At 51.7% G+C, this 23,669-nt stretch overlaps 1 protein-coding gene across 5 annotated transcripts in view; it reads left to right on the forward strand.

The window, feature by feature from the left end:
• Positions 1-23,669, forward strand: part of TJP1 (tight junction protein 1) — a 92,118-nt gene continuing 68,449 nt past the window's right edge. For 3 of the 5 annotated variants that reach the window (XM_070400594.1, XM_070400595.1, XM_070400597.1), the window contains exons 1-2: positions 1-173; positions 3,597-3,723. In XM_070400594.1, coding sequence (XP_070256695.1) covers positions 1-173; positions 3,597-3,723 — 300 coding nt within the window. The remainder of the gene's footprint in view (positions 174-3,596; positions 3,724-23,669) is intronic. The other 2 variants (XM_070400596.1, XM_070400600.1) reach the window with 1 other exon arrangement.

Raw genomic sequence — 23,669 nt, forward strand, 5'->3', positions numbered from 1 at the left:
ATGCGGCGCCTGGAGGGGCTGTGTCTGCGGCGCCGGCGGCGGCGGCGGGGCCCGGCCCGCGAGCGCGGCGGGGACAAGATGAAGTACCAGAAGTACCTGACGGTGCTGCAGATGGCCGTCGGCGTCACCCCCTCCAACCGCGGCAGCCTCCTGCCGCTCAAGCGGCGGCTGTGGTGAGCCCGGGGCGCGGGGCGCGCGGGGGGCGCGGGGCGCGGGGGCCGGGCGCTCTGTCTCCAGCATCGGCCGCCGCGACCCTGGCTGTGCCCGGCGACACCGAGAGGGAGGGAGGGCCCCCGGGCACCCTCTCCCGCCCCAGGCGGGCCGGGGCACCGCGGACCCTGTCCGCTCCCCGCATGCGCTCTCCGTTATTTCTCCATCGCCGGCCGCTGGGAGGGCGGAGGCAAGGACCGGCCGCGCCCACAGCCAGGGGACAGGTGGCCGGGGGAGAGGTGCCTGATCGGGGACTCTGCCTGCGCCCCGGTTCCTCCGACCTGGACGCGGCGATCGCGGGGACGCCGACAGGAGGCCCTGAGCGCACAGAGCCTGGGAGGCAGCCGGGTTTGGTGCCCACATTGGGGTTTTCTCTGGGATTGCATTGCGTTTAAAAACATATGTTTTTATTGATGTCAGAGAGGAAGGGAGAGGGAGAGAGAAACATCAATGATGAGAGAGAATCATGGACCGGCCGCCTCCTGCGCGCCCCCTACTGGGGATGGAGCCTGCAACCCTGGGCATGTGCCCTGATCCGGAATCGAACCCTGACCCCCCGGTTCTGTCTCTTTTAAGGACACGTGTGACGGGACTTAGGGCCCAGCTCTGTAAACCAGGATGATCGCATCTTGAGGTCCTTCAGTTAATTACACCCGCGAGGTCCCATCCTCCTGCTCCTGGGGTTGGGAAGTGTGGGGAGCAGGGTCCCCCTTCAACCCCGGACAGACCCCAAGGCCAGTTCAACTGCTGTTCAGCGGGTTGTGAAGTCCAAACAACAGTTACTCTTGTCTCTTTGATGTGAAATATATTTTCATATTGATTTTATTGTTCTCGTGGGTCTTGATTATTGCAACGAGTGCTTTTAGGAGTGTTTGTACCGATCTTAGGGGGGAAACGGGGTGTCATTTCATTCTCTCCATGCTTGTAAATATATTCCTCCTGGTTATTTTTAAAAAATATATGTTTTTATTGATTTTTTTTTAAGAGAGAGGAAGGGAGAAGGAGAGGGGGATAGAAACGTCAATGATGAGAGAGAATCATGGATCGGCTGCCTCCTGCACGCCCCCTACTGGAGATCGAGCCCACAACCAGGGCATGTGCCCTGACCGGGAATGGAACCTTGACTCCTCAACCATGAGCCACACCAGCCGGGCATATTTGATTCCGTAATGATTGTAGGCCACGAAGCATTCATTCATTCATTCATTCCAATCATCATTCATTCATTCATTCCAGTCATCATCCAATAATCAGATTCTGAAAATAGTGAGAGCTGCTAGGTATTGAACTTACCTCTGGTCCCTGTGTAAGTGCTTTGCAAGCATCCTCTCATTTAACCTGCAGCCCCTAGGGGGCGCTGTATGCCTCCAGTTTTTCAAATGAGCCAGTGACTTACCCAGAGCCACACATCAGGTTTGGTGCCAATCGTTAGGGTTAAAAACACATTTGAGCAGGGACATGACCGTCTAGAGCTGAAAACAGGTACAAAAAGCCTGGCAAGTGTCTTATCGAATGTTGTTTTCCCAACAGTGGCCTACTCATGGGGCAGGGTGCAAATGCCCTAGCTGGTGTGCTCAGTGGGTAGAGCGTCGGCCTGCGGACTGAAGGGTCCCAGGTTGGAATCTGGTCAAGGGCACTTACCTGGGTTGGGGTCTCGATCCCCATGATTCTTTCTCATCATTGATGTTTCTATCTTTCTCTCCCTTCTTTTGTGAAAGTATCCTATATAATAAAAGGCTAGTATGCACATTGTCCCCTCGACCGGGAGTTCGACCAGGGGGTGGGGTGGCTGGCCAACAGCCTGCGGCCCCTCCCCGCAGCCGGCCTAGCTCTATTGTCCTAATTGGGGCAGGCCGGCTGGACCCCACCCATGCACGAATTCAGGCACCGAGCCTCTAGTATCTTTTTAAAAATATATTTTATTGATTTTTTACAGAGAGGAAGGGAGAGGGATAGAGAGTTAGAAACATCGATCAGCCGCCTCCTGCACATCCCCCATTGGGGATGTGCCCGCAACCCAGGTACATGCCCTTGACTGGAATCGAACCTGGGACTCTTCAGTCCCCAGCCCGACGCTCTATCCACTGGGCCAAACCGGTCAGGGCACCTCTAGTATTTTTTTTAAAAAAGAAAGAAAATAAAAGGAAATGGCTATAGTATCCAAGTTCTTGCTTGGTTTCTTTAATGAGCAAATTACAGGCAGTTGCACACATCATCATAAGTATATGACTCAAAGCCATTTGAATATTAACCTATTAAGTGAGCTCTTAAGGTTTCTGAAGCCTTATACTTGTAAAGGAAATTAGCATTTTACTAGGTTCTGCTGAAGCATTCTTCAGAAAGCGTCAGGATTAGGGTGACGTCAGCTGCTTTGTGTGTATTTATCGGTATCTCCAGGCTCCTGTGCTCACGCCCTTGTTTGGAATCCCCTTCCATTGGGGGAAGGATGCTTCATTCTCTTGAGGTGGCCATCGCTGTCCAGTGCTGATATTTAAAAAGAAATATGTTGTAGAAGGTTTATTAAGTCTTCCTTTTGTTCTTGTATAACTTTTTTATCATCTTGATTATTTTTGCCCAGTTCTTTTTTTATTGTTTACATACATATGTGTATATTTCTATATAAAAGCCTAAGTGACCGTCTGGCCATCTGACCGGTAGCTATGACGCACACTGACCACCAGGGGGCAGACGCTCAACGCGGGAGCTGCCGAGCTGCAGTGACGTGGCAGCTGCGGTTCTCGGGTGACGCACCCAGAACCAGAGAGGAGGGAGCCCAATTTCGGGGTGCGTCACAAGAGAACAGCCCTCTCGCAATCCGGGACCCCTCGGGGGATGTCCGAGAGCCGGTTTGGGCCCGATCCCCGCAGGCCAGGCCAAGGGACCCCAGTGATGCACAAATCCGTGCACCAGGCCTCTAGTATATATATAATCAACCTAATTTAAGCATGCTAGTCCAATCTAGCTAATATCACATACTGATTTAATCAGCCCGATACAAGCTGGCTTATCGCATAAATTGATTTAAGCAAACTAATCCAATCTAGCTGATCCCATCCACTGATTCAATCAACCAGATCTATCTAGCTAATCTAACTGAAAGCTCGACTCGGCAAAACATGTAAAGCATGGCTCAGCAAAAAGTCAAGTATTGATTCTTTGCTGAGTCATGGTATTGATTTTTGCTGAGCCCTGTTGCCAATTTTTTGCAGAGTGTGGCTCAGTAGGGGGCGTGCAGGAGGCAGCCGATCGATGTTTCCCTCTCATCAATGTTGCCCTCTCTCTCTCTCTCTCTCCCTCTCTTGTCCTCTCTCTGAAATCAATAAAAACATATTTTCTAAAAATACGCCTTTAATAAATTTTTAAAAACACGTTCCCCCTTCTTGCAGGGTAACGCCATCCTCTGAGAATGGTGCTACTTCCAGTAACAGCCAAGGAAAGCCTTCCCTCAGGCGAATCAAAGGGAGACTGCACCGAAGCAAAAGCCTCGACAGCGTTGATTTCTGCGAACTCACTGTGAGTACACGGTTCCGTGCTTTTCTCATGTTTCAAAGAACATGAGCAATTTTCATTTCTTTGTAAAAAAATTTTTTTTCATGAAAATACAACAGGCTTATGTTTGCGTAAGCATTTTTTATTTATTTATTTTTTTTTTAGTAAAGATGGATTTATCCAGCACATTACCAGCCAGCATGCTTTCTTAACTGGTAGCCGTATGGTTCATTTATAATAAATGGTTCATAATGGTGGATTCTGATTCAAATACCGCGATAAAGAAATGCTTCCTGAATACTACAAAAATTGAATTAAGTCTGGCGGAGTCAGTTTGTAATGTGGTATAATATAATGTGTAATATAATGCAAAATATAAACATCTTAGGAAATGACAAATCCATGTATTAATGTGAGTAGAGACCTAAGTATTTGATAAACCTCTGTCACCTTAGCCATGGTTTTGACTTTTTGCTGTCACGCATTTGATTTCTTGCTGAGTCATGGTTTTGCCTTTTTTTTTTGCCGAGTCATGCTTTTGACTTAGAAGATAGTTATTCTAATCCTAGAGGCCCGATGCACGAAATTTGTGCAAGAGTAGGCCTTCCTTCCCTGGGCTCCTGGCACCAGCTTCCCTCTGGCACCCAGGACCCGGGCTTCCCTCGCAGCCCTGGCTTTGTCTGGAAGGTCTTCCGGAAGGACGTCTGGTCTAATTAGCATATTACGCTCTTATTATTATAGATTATTAGGACAGATCTCAGTGTGCTTAATGATGGTGTTTTCCATTCTAAGTGATTGACGCGAAGGGTTTTATTTTTTTCCAAGCTGAGCGACAGGTTTTCAAACGGATATGTGATAAATTTATGCATGTTTTTTTCCCTAGGAACTGTATTGTCCTAGTCCATAAGAGAGCTCAGTGCCATAAAGAGACTACTAGAACTTTCTTTGCTGTGAGAAGGTTTTATCCTTTAAAAAAATTTTTTTAAAATATATTTTTATTGATTTCAGAGAAAGGAAGGGAGATGGAGAGAGAGAGAGAGAAACATCAATGATGAGAGAGAATCATGGATCGGCTGCCTCGTGCACCGCCCCCCCCCCCCCCCCCATGGGGATGGAGCCCACAACCCGGGCATGTGACCCGGCCAGGAATCAAAATGTGGCCTCCTAGTTCATAGGCCGACGCTCAACCACTGAGCCACGCTGGTTGGTCTTTTCCTTTCTTTTTTTAACCTCCAGAGGAGGAATAATGTCATTTTTCATGCAGCCACAGAACAAAAAGAGCCATGACCGCTTCCAAGTCTACCGAGCTGATGTCATGGATCTGACAGTTGTCACATTTCTCTGACAGTTGCGGCCTCCCCCCCCGCCCCCCCCCCCAATCTGTGCACAGGGCCCACGCCAGAGGACTCACCCTGGGGTGCTGTGCTGTGCTCACGGTGATGAGCTGGGACGGCGTGGGGGTGGAGAGGGGCATGTGGAGGTAGTTGGTGACATTGGCCAAGGGCAGTGGGGCGGGCACGCCGGCCGGAGGAGGTTGCAAATATAGAAATACAAAGATAGAATTTTTTTTTTCCGTGTGTGCTGAGTGAGTACATTTAGGGAAAGAATTATTTCCTAGCTAAAGTGGACCAGCTGGGCCCGGCCAGCGTGGCTCAATGGCCAGCGTGAGCATCGACCTCTGAACCAGGAGATCATGGTTCCATTCCTGGTCAGGGCACATGCCCAGGTTGTGGGCTCCATCCCCAGTTGGGGGAGGGGGCGTCCCGGAGGCAGCCGATCCATGATTCTCTCTCATCATGGATGTTTCTCTCTCTCTCCCCCACCTTCTTCTCTGAAATCAATAAAAATCTGTGTAAAATAAATAAATAAACAAAGTGGGTCGGCTGTGGCTTTTCAGACACGATCCTGTATTATTTCATGTCTTTGCACTCATTGAACTGCACGGTTTGAGTTCCACGTTGTTATTGAACAGATGAATAATCTCCGGGAAATGCAATCAATGATGTAGTATGTCGGGGTCTGTGTGCAGAGAAGTTCAAGTATATGGAGAGCATGGGTTGTTGAGGTCTTTGAAACCGATGCCCACGCGTCCCTGTTGGTGCAGATGAAATCGTCGTAACTCAGTCTGGTGTTTCTGCGACATCTGAGTTTTAGAATGAGAAATGGAGCCCTAGCTGGTGTGGCTCGGTGGAGAATGTCGGCCTGCGGACTGAGGGGTCCCAGGTTCGATTCCGGTCAGGGGCATGTGCCTTGGTTGCTGGCACATCCCCAGTGGGGGGTGTGCAGGAGGCAGCTGATCGATGTTTCTAACTTGCTGTCTCTCTCCCTTCCTCTCTGTAAAAAATGAATAAAATATATTTTTAAAAAAAGAATGAGAAATGGAAGTTGCAGAACATTTTCTATTTTAGGGAAGCCCAGATCTTTAAAAGTACATATATATGTTGTTATTGATTTCAGAGAGGAAGGGAGAGGGAGAGAGAGAGAGAGAGAGAGAGAAACATCCATGATGAGAGAGAATCATGGATCGGCTGCCTCCTGCACGCCCCACACTGGGGATCGAGCTTGCAACCCGGGCGTGTGCCATGACCGGAATCAAACCGTGACCTCTCGGTTCCTAGGTTGTCGCTCAACCACCGAGCCACGCCATCCGGGCTGACGTGGATATTTTAGATTTAAATCTTCTCCCTGGGCCCAAGACAGGGGGCCGGCTACGGAGCAGGTCAGCGGCCACACGGGGGCAGGACTTCCCAGCCAGTGGCGCCGGCAGCCTGGCCAGGTGTCCAGCGGGGTCCTTCTGGGTTAGAGAACTTCATTGTTGCGGCTTCTCACCCATCGAATCACCACCTCCATTGATTCCTGGACTCCCATGTGCAAATGAAAAGGGAAAAACCTTTCTAATTGGAAATGATGTGGGTTGTCTGTGTGGCTGGAAACGTTGATCTGTGGAGAGATGCTGTTTCAGGCGGAGTGGAGTTTCGGGCCACCCTGTGCTGATTGAAAGGTGATTTATGGCTCAGCCGGTGTGGCTCAGTGGTGGGGGGTTGACCTATGAACCAGAAGGTCACTGTCAGGGCACAGGCCCGGGTTGTGGACTTGATCCCCAGTGTGGGGCGTGCAGGAGGCAGCCGATCCATGATTCTCTCTCATCATCGATGTTTCTCTCTCCCTCTCCCTTCCTCTCTGAAATCAATGTAAATATAGTTTTTTTAAAAAAGAGAAAGAAAAAAACCCTACAAAGAGTCATTGCTAATAACAAGTTCAGAAGTCAAATAGAAAGCCTTTATTTTAGTTTTTAAATATATTTTTATTGATTTCGGAGAGGGAGAGAGAGAGAGAAACATCCATGATGAGAGAGAATCACGGATCGGCTGCCTCCTGAACGCCCCCTACTGGGGATCGAGCCCGCAACCCGGGCATCTGCCCCCGACAGGAATCGAACCCGGGACTGATCTCCAGTCCGCAGGCCAGCGCTCTATCCACGGAGCCAACCAGCTAGGGCAGAAGGCCTTTAACATCGAATGAAATTCAAGGAGAAACTTGAGAATAAGTTCCCTGTTGAAGGAAGAGGAAAGAAATGGTGCGTGGAGGCCTTTTGAACTCCCTGGAGAGTTGAATGCCAGGGTGACAACGCCTGGGCGGCCCCCAGGGCTGCGGGGTGTGTGCCAAGGAGCAAACGGGAGAGGCATCCGTGGAATGAGGAAGAAGGTGGGTCTCGTCACTTCACTGTGATGTCATTTCTCCAGAAAAGTCCCGAGGGGGGGAGAGGGGGGACTTCTCAGTTCCCTCGTGGCGGGCGTGGGTATCACCTCGCCGCCTTCCCACGCTTCACTTCCTGGTTCATCCTAACCGACACGGAGACCACGGCTATTGTGGAAACTTGAGTTGTTGGACATTTTTATTTTTTATTAACTGTGATGTCCATCCATAGTGGATTGTTTATTTTTTTTTAAATCTTTATTGTTGCCCTGACCGGTTTGGCTCAATGGATAGAGCGTCGGCCTGCGGACTGAAGGGTCCCGGGTTCGATTCTGTTCAAGGGTATGTACCTTGGTTGCAGGCACATCCCCAGTAGGGGGAGCGTGCAGGAGGCAGCTGATCGATGTTTCTCTCTCATCGATGTTTCTAAGTCTCTATTCCTCTCCCTTCCTCTCTGTAAGAAATCAATAAAATATAGTAAAAAAAATAAATCTTTATTGTTGAAAATACTACATAGATCCCCTTTTTCCCCATGAACCCCTTCTAGTCTGCCCCTGCTCCCCCACCCCAGGCCTTCACCCCCCTATTGTCTGTGTCCATGGGTTATGCATCTAGGCATACACGTTCATTGTTTAATCTCCTTTTTCCCACCCACCCACCCTCCCCCGTCTTCCCTCTGAGGTTTGACAGTCAGCGTTGAACGTTTCTGTAAAAGCCACAGCCAAATGAAGATCTTTGCAAGCTTTATTTCCTCCAAACCCATGAACTCTTTAAAAATATATATATATATATGTATGTATTTTTATTGATTCTTAGAGAGAGAGGGAAAGGGAGAGGGAGAGAGAGATAGAAACATCAATGATGAGAGAGAATCATGGATCGGCTGCCTCCTGCACGGCCCCTATTGGGGATTGAGCCTGCAGCCCGGGCATGTGTCCTGACCGGGAATCGAACCGTGACGCTCACAGGTTCCCAGGTTGACGCTCAACCACTGAGCCACACCCGCCCATCAATTCTTCACTCGACGCTCACAGCAAACAAAGCTCATGAGCTTTTGCCTCCAAGAAACGTTTGTAGTTGAGGTTGGAAACCGGGTTAGATGCCCCAGATAGGGGAGTCGTATGCATTAGTTACGCACCTGCTTAGAAGGCCCGAGACCTTTTTAAAGTCTGTGTGACGCATACCTTTTAGATCTCTTTCTAAGGAGTAATGAGAAAGCCGTCTCGCTTCTCCGGTTTTCTGGGTGGACGGCCGGAGGATGTCTGGGTTACGGCTTGAACTTGGCGTCCTTCGAGGCGGGGCTGGCTCCTGATTGGCGGGAAGGGGAGCGTGGGGCTTAGCTGTGGAAAGAGCTAGAAAGATGGCATTGGCTGCCCGGCCCTCCCGCTTGGTCACAGAGGAGCAGCCTCCGTCCCACGGAATGCGAGCCCCGTGAGTCATGCCGGCCCGCGTTTCGTCTCAGATGTTCAGGAAAACACGGGCTGGGCTCCTTCACCTTGAATTGTTTTGCTTTTCATCCTGGATCTTAAAAATAGCCCTGACGCAGTTCACGGCAGAGCACGGAGACAGACGTTCGTGGCCAGCAGTATGGACAGACGTGTGAGCTATCCAAATATAACGTAAAAATGAGTCAGTATGTTCCTTCTTTCAGGAAATCAGAGCTTGTCCGTCATTGATGTCGGTGCTGAGCTGGTCTTGTTTTTGTTTTAAATCCTCACCCGAGGATATTTTTCCCCTTGATTTTGAGAGAGAGGGAAAGACAGAGAGAAATATCCATGTGAGAGAACGCATCAATGGGTTGCCCCCTCCCCCCACCCCCCCCCCCCCCGCACACGCCCTGACCAGGGCCCAAGCCGGGGAGGAGCCTGCAACTGGGGTACAACCCCTCGACTGGAATCGAACCTGGGACCCTTCAGTCCGCAGGCCGACGCTCTATCCACTGAGCCAAACCAGCCAGGGCGGTGAACTGGTTTTTAAAAGTCCCCTTAGCATCGGTTCTGAGGATGTTTCACTCAAATAGTAGTCTTGATTCTCATGCCATGGCCGAGCTGAAGCAAAGATATACGAGGGATTTGTGTGTGTGTGTGTGTGTGTGTGTGTCTAGTAACTTCTTAGATAGCTTAATGTGGCTGCTTCATTTAAAAAAAAAAATGTATCTTGCCCTGTCCAGTTTGGCTCAGTGGATAGAGCATTGGCCTACGGACTGAAGGGTCCCAGGTTCGATTCTGGTCAAGGGCATGTACCTGGGTTGCGGGCACATCCCCAGTAGGAGATGTGCAGGAGGCAGCTGATCGATGTTTCTAACTCTCTATCCCTCTCCCTTCCTCTCTGTAAAATATCAATAAAATATATATTTTTAAAAAAGATCATGAATTCTATACCTAGAGTTTGTTTCTCAGGGAGAGTATTGGGGTCATGGGTAGTGAGCTACCTAGTCTGCCCTGCTGTAGGCTCCCTCCCGGGCACCAGGAGGTGCTGATGAGGCGCCGCAGGCGGCCCTGGCTTTCATGGGGTCCCCAAGAAACACAGTGGAGGGGGGGGGCAGGTGTGCTGAGAACGGAGAATGCTGACTTATTGTTTGCCTCCCTCCCCATGCTGTTTCAGATCTGCCTGTCCGTCACAGAAACCACTGAACTTTACCCCTTACATGAGTCAGTTTTATGGCATGGGGAATCCACCTCAATAAAGTGATAAAAAAAGGGTAGATCCACCTGTCAGAACAGTGAAGGAGGATGTGTAGGCAACTGTCCTGCTCACAGAGCCCGGAAGCCTGCAGGCTCCGCGTGACAGATCCTCCCAAGTACATGACATTGCTCACGAGAAGTGTGCGTGTGTGTGCGTGCGTGTGTGTGTGCATGTGTGTGCGTGTGCGTGTGTGTGTGCGTGTGCGTGTGTGTGTGTGCGTGTGTGTGTGTGTGCGTGTGTGTGTGTGTGTGTGTGTGTGTGTAGAAATGCTTTCCTGGGCTCTGGCTCAGAGCTTGGCATTATCGTGTCCACAGCAGCCAATTGGCGTCTTTGGTTTTTAAATGCCGTTTAAAAAAATTCTCACCTGAGGACATTTTTTCCATTGGTTTTTAGAGAGAGTGGACGTGAGAGAAGAGGGAGGGAGGGAGGGATGAGGAGAGAGAGAAAGAGAGAAACATCGATGGGAGAGAGACACATCCATTGGTTGCCTCCCACACACGCTCCAGACCTGCAACCGAGGTGCATGCCCTTTGATGGGAATCGAACCCGGGACCCTTCCGTCCACAGGCCGACACTCTATCCGGTGAGCCACACTGGCCAGGGCCCAGCCCTTCTTGCTGTTCCGGCAGCGGGGCCAACTCTGTTCCCAGTGGGAAGAGGCCCCAGGGAGAGCAGGGTGCAGCCTGGAATGAGAAGGGCCTGCGGGGCACACCCTGGGCGGGAGCGAGCCCCGTCCCCTCAGCCCGCAGGATAGGTGACCGCCCGGCCACAGCCACACCCAGCATCAGGCTTTAGACAAGCGCTGAGACATCCGGACGTGGACAGGCGCTCTCCTTGTGTCTCATTGTGTCTCATTGTGTGCGTGCGGCCGTGACAGCTGCGCGCTGTGGTTGGAGCAGGTTGCACGAGGTGCTCCAGGCAGCCGCTGGCGCCGGGCCACCCCAGCCAGCCGTGTCCCCCAGGGATTAGCGCTGCCCTGGGCAGCTGGGGTGAGCGGGAGGTGTCTGCCTCTGCATTCCAGGGGAGGGAGCTCAGAGGAGCCATGGTGGAATTTCAGCTCCAGCGAGGAGCCAGGCCGCCCTGGGGGATGGGGAGGGGAGGCCTGTACCCAGGCAGCATTCCTCAGATAACTCCCTGCGCCCGCCCGCCCGCCCGCCCGGGGCCTGGGGTTCGAGGGCTGCGGTGCAGGAGGGCAGCCAGGTTGCGTCTCATTGGCTTGCTTGCTTTCTTTCTTTCTTTCTTTTTTTTTAAAAATATATTTTATTGATTTTTTACAGAGAGGAAGGGGGAGAGACAGAGAGCTAGAAACATCTATGAGAGAGAAACATCGATCAGCTGCCTCCTGCACATCTCCCACTGGGGATGTGCCCGCAACCCAGGTACATGCCCTTGACTGGAATCGAACCCGGGACCTTTCAGTCCACAGGCCGACGCTCTATCCACTGAGCCAAACCGGTTTCGGCATCTTTTTTTTTTTTTTTATGTATCTTAATTATTGATTTCAGAGAGGAAGGGAGGGAGGGAGAGAGAAACATCAACGATGAGAGAATCACTGATGGGCTGCCTCCTGCACGCCCCCTACTGGGAATGGAGCCCGCAACCCCGGGCCTGTGCCCTGACCAGGAATCGAACCGTGACCTCCTGGTTCATAGGTCGACACTCAACCGCTGAGCCACGCCGGCCGGGCTGAAATATTTTCTACGTTAAAAAAAATGTTTACACTCTCCGGATCGCATCTCTAGCTCCGTGTACTCATCCATATTAAGTGCTTTGCCTCATGTGACCGCGGCCGGGACCTTCTCCCGAGGGTCCCTAAGGCATGGAGAGTGTGGGAAGCAGGCCTGGGTGGGGAGACGTCACCCCGAGAAGGACTTTGAAGATTGTTTTCTCATCTGCTCTTTATTTTTCCTTGCAAGCGGGGGGCTCTGCAGTGCATCTCATCTCGGTCTTTCGCCAGAAACCCTCTGGCTCCTCCACATGGAGGAGACTCTCCAGTAAGCGGGGCTTGGCGGGAGAGGTTAAGTTCTCAGCGCTTTGAAGCGAAATCATTTTTTTGTTTTGTTTTGTCAGTGGAATGATACCCCCTGTGCGCCTCTCTCCTTCCCCGCCTCCCTCCACTTCCCAAGTCACCCACTGGCATCTTTACTGTCATCTTTAAGTTCTCCCCCTTCTCTCACCCTAGCCCGTTTGGCTCAGTGGGTAGAGCGTCAGCCTTCAGACTGAAAGAAAGGTCCCGGGTTCGATTCCCGTCAAGGGCTTGTCAAGGGCATGCGCCTCAGTTGCAGGCTCGATCCCTGGCCCCCGGTGGGGCAGGTACGGAAGACAGCCAAGCACTGTGTCTCTCTCACACTGATCTTTCTCTCTCTCCGTCTCTTCCCCTGCCCCCTCGCTGCCACTCCCTCTTTTAAAAAATCAATGGAGCGCCGAAACCGGTTTGGCTCAGTGGATAGAGCGTCGGCCTGCGGACTGAAAGGTCCCGGGTTCGATTCCGGTCAAGGGCATGTACCTGGGTTGTGGGCACATCCCCAGTGGGAGATGTGCAGGAGGCAGCTGATCGATGTTTCTCACCCATCGATGTTTCTAACTATCTATCTCTCTTCCTTCCTCTCTGTAAAAAAATCAATAAAATTAAAAAAAAAAAAAAAAAAAATCAATGGAAAAATATCCTCTGGTGAGGATGAACAACAACAAAAAAAAAACCAGCCAAAACTTTTCTTTCTACAAACAGCATGTAAATATGATATCAGAAAATATGTTACAAGTGGAAAGGTTAAGGGAGGGATGAAAGTGTTAAAAAACAGGGCTGTGGCCCGGCCAGCATGGCTCAGTGGTTGAGCATCGACCTATGAACCAGGAGGTCACGGTTCGATTCCCGGTCAGGGCACGTGCCCGGGTTGTGGGCTCCGTCCGTGCAGGAGGCAGCCGGTCCATGATGCTCTCTCCTCATCGATGTTTCTCTCTCTCTCTCCCCCTCTCCCTTCCTCTCTGAAATCAATAAAAAAAAATACTTTAAAACAAAACTAACACACACACACACACACACACACACAGGGGTGTGGCTAGGACTTCCCAGCGATAGGCCAGGCACTTTGGCAAAGTCTCAGGTATCATAGCCACGAACGTGGGTCAGCAGTGTCTGGTCAGTCTTTCAAAACATACGCAGGCTTTGATGTTACAGGGCGAGTGAGCGGGCACAGAAAATCAGCCCCCCGGTTCTGCCTTCTCGGGTTTCTGCGGCTTCACCCCACGTCTTAGCAGGAGAGGCCCTGGGTCCCCTCCCTCCTGTGGTTCCTCCAGGAAAGGGGTGTTGAATATCGTCTCAGATCTGGGGAGGGGCGTGTAAGTTGAAATGGCTCTTCCAGATGAGGCGTTGTCTCCCCTGGGTTGTTTTTCCCTTCCCTAGTACAAATAAACACATAGCACGTCGCCTTTTCCAGTGTTTTCTGATTTCCGTGCAGATATTCCAGCCTTATTGTAGACCTGGGTCGTTCTAGAAATTGCTCTGACGGAGAGCAAGGGAGAGGGAGGGAGAGAGAGAGAGAGAGAGAAACATCCATGTTGAGAGAGAATCATGGACTGGCTGCCTCCCGCACGCCTCCCACGGGGGATGGAGCCCGCAACCCGGGCATGTGCCCTGACCGGGAATCGAACCGTGACCTCTTGGTTCATAGGTTGATGGTCAACCACTGAGCCACACCAGCCGGGTGTAATGTTCCATTTATTTGTGCATACATTGGTTGATTCTTTTTTAAAAGAGAATATATCTTTATTGATTTCAGGGAGGAAGAGAGAGACAGAAACATCCATGATGAGAGAGAATCATTGATCATCTGCCTCCTGCACGTCCCCTACTGGGGATCGAGCCTGCAACCCAGGCACGTGCCCTTGACCAGAATCGAACCTGGGACCCTTCAGTCTGCGGGCTGATGCTCTATCCACTGAGCCACACCATCTGGGGCTGCTTGATTCTTCCATGTGCCCTGATCCGGGGCTGGAACCACACAAAGACAATGGGTATAGATAAACCCTACACAGATAATGGGTATATTTAGTGTCTTAATAACTGTTTCAATGAAATACCTTTAAGATTTTACACACCCATCTTCATGGAAAAAAGAAAGCGACATTCCTCATTGATTACGCAATGAGTATCTTGATGTTTTTCCTTTGACGTGATGATATACAAACGTGAACCCCGTGACACGTTGTGTCTAAGCCTCAATCGAAAAGACCGCAGTTTCTCAAACTGTTCCTGAATGTGTCTTCAGATTGTCTGCGTTTCTTCCCCACTGTGCTGAGCATCTCTGTGCACGGGCAGTATTTATTATGTGTGATTGATTCCCTAGGCTGGGTTCCCAGAAGTGGAATTAATAGGTTACGGCCATGGAAAGATTTCAGGTCGCAGTTACATATGTTGCTAAATTGTCTTCCCCAAAGTGTGTCCTACTCAACAGGCTAGTAGCAAAATATCTTAAAGGAAAAAAAAAAAAAAAAAGCCCCGGCTGGCGGGGCTCAGTGGTTGAGCGACGACCCATGAACCAGGAGGTCACGGTTCGATTCCCGGTCAGGGCACATGCCCAGGTTTCGGGCTCCATCCCCGGTGCGGGGCGTGCAAGGGGCAGCCGATCCATGATTCTCTCATATCATGGATGTTTCTATCTCTCCCTCCCTCTCTCTTCCTCTCTGAAATCAATAAAAATATATTTTTTAAAAATGTACTGAGGCACGGTGACCATGGCTCGATTCGCTTTGAGTCTTGCAGGGACTTGCCAGAGAACCTTCCAGAAGCAATCAACTTGGACATCGGCGGGTTTCCCGACCCTCCGATGGTTCCCTCTGTTCACGCACAGAGGAGCCTGAGGTTGGCGTCTCACCCAGCTGGGTTCTGTTGGCTCAGGGAGCCGGCCCGGCCTGGATTACAGATGATGAGGGGTTTTCATGCCTACAATTATCTAGCGGGATCCGTGCCTGAAATGTCCTGGGAAAGCCCTTTCCCCTGCTCTTCACAAGCCTCCTTGCCCTGTAGTCTCTGACCCTGAGCTATCGGTGCCGTCTCTCAGCCTGAAGTCGTTTCTAAGCACAGCTGTTTCTCGGTATCCGCGGGGGAGCTGGTTCCTCGCCCCTGTGGGTACCACAGTCCATGGATGATGCTCAAGTCCCTTATACGAAGTGGCCGTAGTATTTGCATATGACACATATTTGCATATACTGTATATTTGCATATAACATGTATTTGCATATAATGCGTGTCTGCAAAGAGGCTACCGCGGAGTGTGCTTGCATAGTCCCTTTATTCCTGTGGGTTCAGCTTAGTGCTTAGTGTCTGGCAAACGCAAGGTTTACCTGCAAAGTATTTTTTAAAATCATCACCCAAGGATATTTTTCCATTGATTTTTAGAGAGTGGAAGGGAGGAATGGAGAGAGAGAGAGAGAGGGAAAGAGAGAGAAACACCTATGTGAGAGAGACACATCAATTGGTTGCCTCCTACATGCGCCCCCAACTCGGGCTGGGATCGAGCCTGCAAGCGAGGTACGTGCCCTTGACCGGAATGGAACCCACAACCCTCTCTCCCCTCCCCCTTCCTCCCTTCCACTCGCTCTAAAAATCAATGGAGCCCTCGCTGGTCTGGCTCAGTGGGTAGAGCATCGGCCTGTGGACTGAAGGGTCCCGGGTTCGATTCCCGGTCAAGGGCACATGCCCGGGTTGCGGGCTCGATCCCTAGTAGTGGGCGTGCAGAAGGCAGCTGATTCATGATTCTCTCTCATCATGGATGTTTCTCTCTCTCTCCCCCTCCCTGCCTCTCTGAAATCAATAAAAAATATTAAGACTTAAAAAAAATCAATGGAAAAATATCATCGGGTGAGGATTAACAACAACAAAACACACAGAAGGACCCTGTGCATTCCGTGAATCCCCTGAGCATTCTGCGCCAGACAGCCCCCCAGCCCCTCCTGTGCGTCCTCCCCACCAGCCGTCCGAGGCCGCGGGACGGGGACCCCCGCTTGCTCTAAGGCCCAAGGCCAGCTCGGAGCTTGGAAGAAATCTCTTACTTTATTAGATTCCGAATGAAATCTCTTTGCCAGCAGCCGGAGGGAACAGACAGCTTTCCCGGGGTCCCGAGCTGTCCGCGGCCAAGCAGAGGTCTCTCCGTGTGAGCAGGGAGAGGGGATTTATTAGACATTCCTTCTGGCAGGAGCAATCGTCCTGAAACGCAAGTGGAGGCGCATTTTTTTATTTTTACGTTAACGAGGCCAGTGCTTCCAAACAACCGGGTTAAAGAATTGGAGCGCTTTACGCATTCTTGGTCCTCCTTCCTTCTAGACGACCTAGGAATGGGAGGGTCAAAAGGGGTCCCCTAGTCTGGCCGGTGCTGCCCAGTGGTTGAGCATCGACCTATGAGCCAGGAGGCCACAGTTCGATTCCCGGTCAGGGCACGTACCCAGGTTGCCGGCTTGATCCCCAGTGTGGAGCGTGCAAGAGGCAGCTGATCCATGATTCTCTCTCATCATGGATGTTTCTCTTTCTCTCTCCCTCTCCCTTCCTCTCTGAAACCAATAAAAATATCTGTAAAAAAAAAAAAAATAGAGCCATTCCTGATTTAATAAGAAATTAGCCTTTTTCTCCCAAAAGCTCGGCATGGAGTTTGCAAACAAGTAAAAAAATGTTAAATTCTGAAATTGTCCAGCGCGATGATTTCGCTAGTTTTCCCTCGATTTAGAGAATTTCATGACCACGGACTCCGAGGGACCAGCAGCCACTGTAGGTTTATTGTGTTCCAGTTTATCAGCTCCGAACGGACCGGGACAGCGATTTGCTGAGGCTTCTGCTCTTTCATAACAGGGTGCATCCCCCGTGCCCCCCCCAGCCCCCCTTCCCAGGGGCATTGTCTCTGACCGCTGTCTGCCGCAGGCTTGTCTCATGGTTGACCACGCCAGTCCCTCCCGATCGAGTCCCATGACCGAGATGGACTGTGGGTGAGGCTGGCTCTCCTCCCCCCACTGCTGCAGGGACCAAGTTCCCATGAGCCGAGGGCCTGATTCGTTCCGACAGCGCACAGTGGGAGCTTCGCGGGCTCTGCGGCCCCCTCCCTGCCACGCTCTCTGCTGTCCCACCCTGCAGGCCTCACTCACCCTGTCCGCTACTTCCTTTTCTTTTTACAATATATTTCTATTGATGTCAGAGAGGAAGGGGGCGGGGAGAGAGAGAGAGAGAGAAAGACAAACATCAATGATGAGAGAGAATCATGGATCGACTGCCTCCTGCACGCCCCACCCTGAGGATGGAGCCCACAACCCAGGCATGTATCCTTGACTTGGAATTGAACCGTGACCTCCTGGTTCATGGGCAGACGCTCTAACCATTGAGCCATGCTGGCCGGGGCTCCTTTGTTTTATTTTAATTTAGATCTTTGAGCCTATGGTTCAGAGTGATGTCTGATGTGGGACGTGGTGGGGTACCTCTAATTCTCAGCAAAAGTAAGATAATCTGTTGACACCAGAAAGATCTGTAGATTTATCCGGAGAGAAACATCCCTTTGGCCCATCCCCTGTGAGATCCTCAGAGCCACAAAGCCTGGTCCAGGCAAGGAGCAGGCTTCACACCCCGGCCGAAAGGAAAGAGGGTCCCAACTTGAACTCCACCAGGTGGGAGCCTGGTCAGTGTGGCTCAGTGGTTGAGCATTGACCTATGAACCAGGAGGTCGCGGTTCAATTCCCGGTCAGGGCACAGGCCTGGGTTGTGGGCTCGATCCCCAGTGGGGGGCGTGCAGGAGGCAGCCCATCAATGATTCTCTCTCATCGTTGATGTCTCTCTCTCTCTCTCTCTCCCTCTCTCTCTCTATCTCCCTTCATCTCTAAAATCAATAAAAATATATTTTTTTTAAAAAGAAAGCTCAGAGCTCCTTGAATTCCCCGAGCTGTCAGGGTGCAGCCCCGCCCCGCGTGGGTGCTCTGCTGTGCAACCCACTCACCCCTCGAGGCCCCTTTCAAACGCAGCTTTGAACCTCAAAAATCCCTTTGTTGTCCTGACTGGGGGTCCCCCCCGCCCCCCCCCCCCCCGGCTTGTTCAGGGCGAGACAGCCCGGACGAGGCCTGACCTCCTTATCGCCAAGTGCCCAGGCTCTCCAGTAGCTGAAAGTATGTTTTTGTTCAAGTCCCTTGGAATCGGGTTCTGTTTGTTTTGTTTTTCTTCTGCTTTCTGTTCCAGCCTGCGCTTTCATCTTTGTTTTATAGTTTGCATTTGCATTTGCACTTCAAGGCCCTTCAGAATCCTCTCGGATGGAAGTGCACCGAGACTTACATCTCAGAGAGAAAGATTTCAATCTGGAGAACGGAAGGCACACGCGAGGCTGTGTTGTCTAATCTAGGAACAGTGCAGGTCATTCCACATCTGTGCTCGCAGTGAAATTACCTCTCCAGCCTTGCCCTGGAGCGTCATAGCGTTTGTAGGAGACATAACCAGCAGGGCCCGGCCGGTGTGGCTCCGTGGGTGAGCGTCAAACCATGAACCAGGAGGTCACGGTCAGGGCACATGCCCGGGTTGCAGGCTCCATCCCCAGTAGGGGGCGTGCAGGAGGTGGCTGATAATCATTCTCTGTCATCACTGGTGTTTTTTATTTTTATTTTTTAAAAAAATATATCTTGCCCTAGCTGGTTTGGTTCAGTGGATAGAGCGTTGACCTGTGGACTAAAGGGTCCCAAGTTCGATTCCGGTCAAGGGCACGTGCCGGGGTTGCAGGCTTGATCCCCAGGAGGCAGCCGGTCCATGAATCTCTTTCATCATGGATGTTTCTCTCTCTCCCTCTCCCTTCCTCTCTGAAATCAATAAAGATATATATGTATATGTACACATATACATACATATATATGTATATATGTGTATATATATATATATATATATATAAATAGACAGCCATGATGAGAGAGAATCATGGACCAGCTGCCTCCTGCACACCACCTACTTGGGATCAAGCCTGCAACCCGGGCCTATGCCCTGACTGGGAATTGAACCATGACCTCCTGGTTCATGGGTCGACGCTCAACCACTGAGCCACACCAGCCGGGCCCATCATTGATATTTCTGTCTCTCTCTCCCTCTCCCTTCCTTTCTGAAACCAGTAAGAACATGTAAGAATATACCCTAATGTTACCGTTGCCCCCGCCGTATCGGAGGGATCTCTGTGACCTCATTTCCTGTTTTGCAGACTTCCTTAGCGCTGTGTGTGTGGGAAGCCGCCCACAAGCTGGACAGGAGAGGCTGGCCGATGGGCTCCATCGCCAGCCCTCGGTGGGTGCCCCGTGCCTCCCCAGAGGAGGACCTTCGCTCCTCTTTGTCCGGTGGGAACACTGCGGGCATTCAGAACCCGGAGCACTGGGGCTCGCTCCGCCCTGCGCCCCAGCCCGCCCGCCTGGGAGGGGTGGCCCGGGAGCCCCACCCGTCCAGGGGGAGGGAAGCCCGGGAGCCGTCCCTGCGGCCTTGGGCGGGCTATGGCCCACAGGGCCTTGGCTTCCTCCCTTTGTCTGCAGGCATCAGTCCATAGACCTGTGCGTCCTATGCGTTGCCCATCCTTTCTTAGCCTTCCCTTTGCTCTTGCCCTCAATTCTAGATGCTTCTCTCGCCCTGGCTGGTTTGGCTCAGTGGATAGAGCCTCGGCCCGCGGATGGACGGGTTCCGGGTTCGATTCTGGTCTAAGGGCACGTACCTGGGTTGCAGGCTCCACCCCCGGCCCTGGCTGCAGGCCGGAGGCAACCAATCGAGGTGTCTCTCGCACATTGATGCTTCTCTCTCCCTCTCTCTCTCTCTTATTCTCTCTCTCTCTCTCTCTTTCTCCCCCTCCCTTGGAGGGAAAAGGAAGATTGTTCTCTGTTTCTCTCTCTCTCTCTCTCCCTCTCTCTCTCCCCCCACCTCCCTTGGGGGGAAAAAAAAAGATTGTTCTCTCTCTCTCTCTGTCTTATTCTGTCTTTCTCCCCCCCCCACCTCCCCAAGCAGGATGTTTCGCTGCGGCAGCATCTCTGCTGCTCGCTCGCAGCCCTGCGAGGGACAGAGCGTCCCCCGACAGGAACTGATAAGAGGCGTCATGTCAAGTCCGCGGGGCACGGCCCTCCCGCTTAGGTCACCGCTGGGCTGCGAGGGAAGAGGCCTCATCCACAGAAGCACGTTCCTCGTTCGTTCCAGACACTGTCCTGGGGGCACGAGCCGTCCAGCGGCTGCTCCCAGGAACAGGGCGCTGACCGGGCCGCCTCCCAACAAGCGGTTTCCTCAGGCCTCAGCCCGCCCGCTGCACCCCCAGGAGTCATCGCGCCATCCCTCCTGTGGCCGCAAGTGTAGGGACATCCTTCTGCCCTTTCTGTAAGAATAGCCTGGCCCTGGCCGGCGTGGCTCCGTGGATAGAGCGTCGGCCTGCGGGCTGAAGGGTCCCGGGTTTGATCCCGGTCAAGGGCACAGGCCCGGGTTGCAGGCTCAGTCCCCAGTAGGAGGCGTGCAGGAGGCAGCCGGTCCATGATTCTCTCTCATCACTGATATTTCTCTCTCTCTCCCTTCCTCTCTGAAATCAATAAAAATATATTAAAAAAAACAAAGATTTGCATAAAAGGATGCTCAGGCCTCGTGAGGAGGCCTCCGGGCCATGCAGGGAGCTTCATAATGGTGAGCTGTCTGTCCGGTGCCCGCCCGGCTGGTGGGGCAGCGAGGGGACCCCGGGGGAGTGGCCTGAGCAGAGTCCAAGGAGGCGGGTTGAACCTGATTCTCTCCTGAGTGGCCCTGCTCCTCCGGCGCCCTTGCCCTTGGAGCGGAAGCCTGGGTCCTGGGAGTGTATTTACAGGGGCATTCTTTGTGGGCCAGGGAATGCGGAGGCGCGTGCTTTCTAACGTCACGTAAACACCGCCGGACGCCCCCAGAATCGTGGCATCTCACACAGACGCCCCTCCCAGCGTCTCGCCGCTCACCCCAGGCCCTGCCCAGCGATGTGCATGGTGCTGGGGAAAACAAACAGCATCTTTGTGGCTTTTTAAAAAAATTTTTATGAAGTGCATCTAATTTTTTTAAGAATATGTTTTTATTGATTTCAGAGAGGAAGAGAGAGAGAGAGAAACATCAATGATGCGAGAGAATCATGGATCAGCTGCCTCCTGCACCCCCCCCCGGCCCCCGACTGGGGATCAAGCCCACAACCCAGGCATGTGCCCGTGATGGGAATTGAACCCAGGACCCTTCAGTCCGCAGGCCGACGCTCTATCCACGGAGCCACACCAGCTAGGGCCTCGTGGCTGCTTTGATGTTACTTCTTGAAGGACGTGTGAAGGTGAACATCTTCTTAGGGTTTTTGTTTGGAGATTTGTATTTCTCTTCCTGGGAATTTTCTGTATGCTTTCCCCATTCTCTTGGTTTATGATTATTATTATTTTATTGATTTCAGAGAGGAAGGGAGAGGGAGAGAGAAACATCCATGATGAGAGAGAGAGAGTCATGGATCGGCTGCCTCCTGCACGCCCCACACTGGGGATCGAGCCTGCAACCTGGGCCTGTGCCCCGACCTCCTGGTTCATGGGTTGATGCTCAACCACTGAGCCACGCTGGCCCGGCTGTTGGTTTATTTTTCATTTGTTCACATGAGCCCATTCTAAATGCAGGAAGTTAGGTCTCTGTGTCCCCGTTGTGAGCATTTCCCCTGCTTACTGTTTGATGGTGTTGTCTTGCATAGAAAGTGACTGTCCTTCCCATCTTTGAGATCGCCCCCCCCCCCCCCAATCCACTCTTCGCCCAGGCGTTCTCTTATGACTTTGTTTCTACATTTAGAAACTTGGATCCTTGGACATGCAGAGACTTTGAAATTGATGCGGGTGTAAGGAATGCGAGGAGTCTGGCTTCGTTTTCTCCAGCGAGCTACCTTCCCTAGCGGCATTAGACACATAGAGCGGTCACCTCTGTTCTTCAAATGCTGCCTTTCTAGTAGCATCACACACCATTACCGTGTACCGTATAGGGCATTACGTTCTCGTACGCATTTGGAATCCTGAATCCTGGTCCACTGACCTGTCTAGTATTGCTTCTCCAATTCCAAAATGGTGTTTGTTGTTGTTGTTTTTTTGTTAAGCCTCACCCAGGATAGTTTTTCTCCCAATGATTTTTAGAGAGAGTGGAACGGAGAGAGAGAGAGGGAGGGAGAGAGAGATCGATCAATGTGAGAGAGACACATCGATGCGTTGCCTCCCACACGTGCCCTGACCTGGGCGGGGGGATCGAACTTGCAACCCAGGTATGTGCCCTTGACCGGGAATCGAGCCAGTAGCTCGTTGGGCCGGTGCTCTAACCACTGAGCAAAACGAGCTAGGGCAAGGCTTCCCTGTTTGTATTAAACCCACCTCACCCCGCATTTGTTTTTGCGAAAGGCAAGTTCTCCCTCCCAACAGTCAGGCCCAGTGCGGGGTGCCCGCACGTTCCCGAGCCCCGTTGTCCGACCTGACATTTGAGTCCCATGAAGGCAGCCTGTGTTGTGTTGCCTTTTTTTTTTTTTTTTTTTTTGGCTCATGAATAAAATGTACAAACCTCAGGCTGGCTTTGTCCTCTGGTAGATGCGATCCCACACACATTCCGCGGGACACACTGCGTGGGGAGTGCACGCAATAAGATGAAGAATGCCGTCCGTCTGTTTGCGGACCAGGGTGGAGTGTGCTCCCTGCATCCCGCCCCCCCCCCCCCCCCCCCCCCCGCCCCTGGAGCCACGTTCAAGTACAGAAACGGCCCAGCCAGCACGGCTCAGAGGTTAAGCATCTACCTATGAACCAAGAGGTCAAGGTTCGATTCCAGGTCAGGGGCACAGGCCCGGGTTGCGGGCTCGACCCCCAGTAGGGGTGTGCAGGAGGCAGCCGATCCGTGATTCTCTCTCATCATTGACGTGTCTCTCTCCTTCTCTCCCTCCCTCCCTCCCTCTCTCTCCCCCTTCTTCTCTGAAATCAATTTTAAAAATATACAGAAATGATGTGTTTAGACCAGTGGATCCCACCCCTTTTGGGCCGCGCCCCACCTAGGCATCGCTAAAATCCTGACCCCCGCCCCCGTGACACAGAATTCTTATTATTAAAAAAGGGAGCTCCTGTTCACTCGGAGGAAGCCTAAAAGGCCATGAACTCGGTCTAAACAAGCTGCCGAAGAACATGGCGTCCATGAGAGAGAAAAACAAAAGGGCGAAAGGACAGTGGACGGACTGAGGAAGAAATCACTAAGGAATTGTTAAAAAAAAAAAAAAGAAGTGATACAAAAAACCAGCAAATAAAGTTTCAAAACACATCACAGAGAACTGAAATGCATAGATATGTCACAGTATATATATTTATAGACGGTCTACGGGGCCCCTAGAACCATAAGAAATGCAAACCATTCACTGTGAATAACGCATTCACAAATTGCCCCCCTTAAACATCAAACTGCCCCCCTGTGGGGTGTGCCCCATGTTGGGAACCGCTGGTTTAGACACAATGGACACAGCTTTTTCTTCATCAGTAAAACACACCCATGACAGCAACCTTTCTATTTCTCGAAAGGTGGAAGGCGAGCTCTCAATATAGCTGGTGACGCAAGCCCGTGCTAAATC

This window comes from Myotis yumanensis, unplaced genomic scaffold (assembly GCF_028538775.1).
Source record: "Myotis yumanensis isolate MYYU_CA2020_CCGP unplaced genomic scaffold, mMyoYum1.0.hap1 SCAF_20, whole genome shotgun sequence".
NCBI classification, from domain to species: domain Eukaryota; kingdom Metazoa; phylum Chordata; class Mammalia; order Chiroptera; family Vespertilionidae; genus Myotis; species Myotis yumanensis.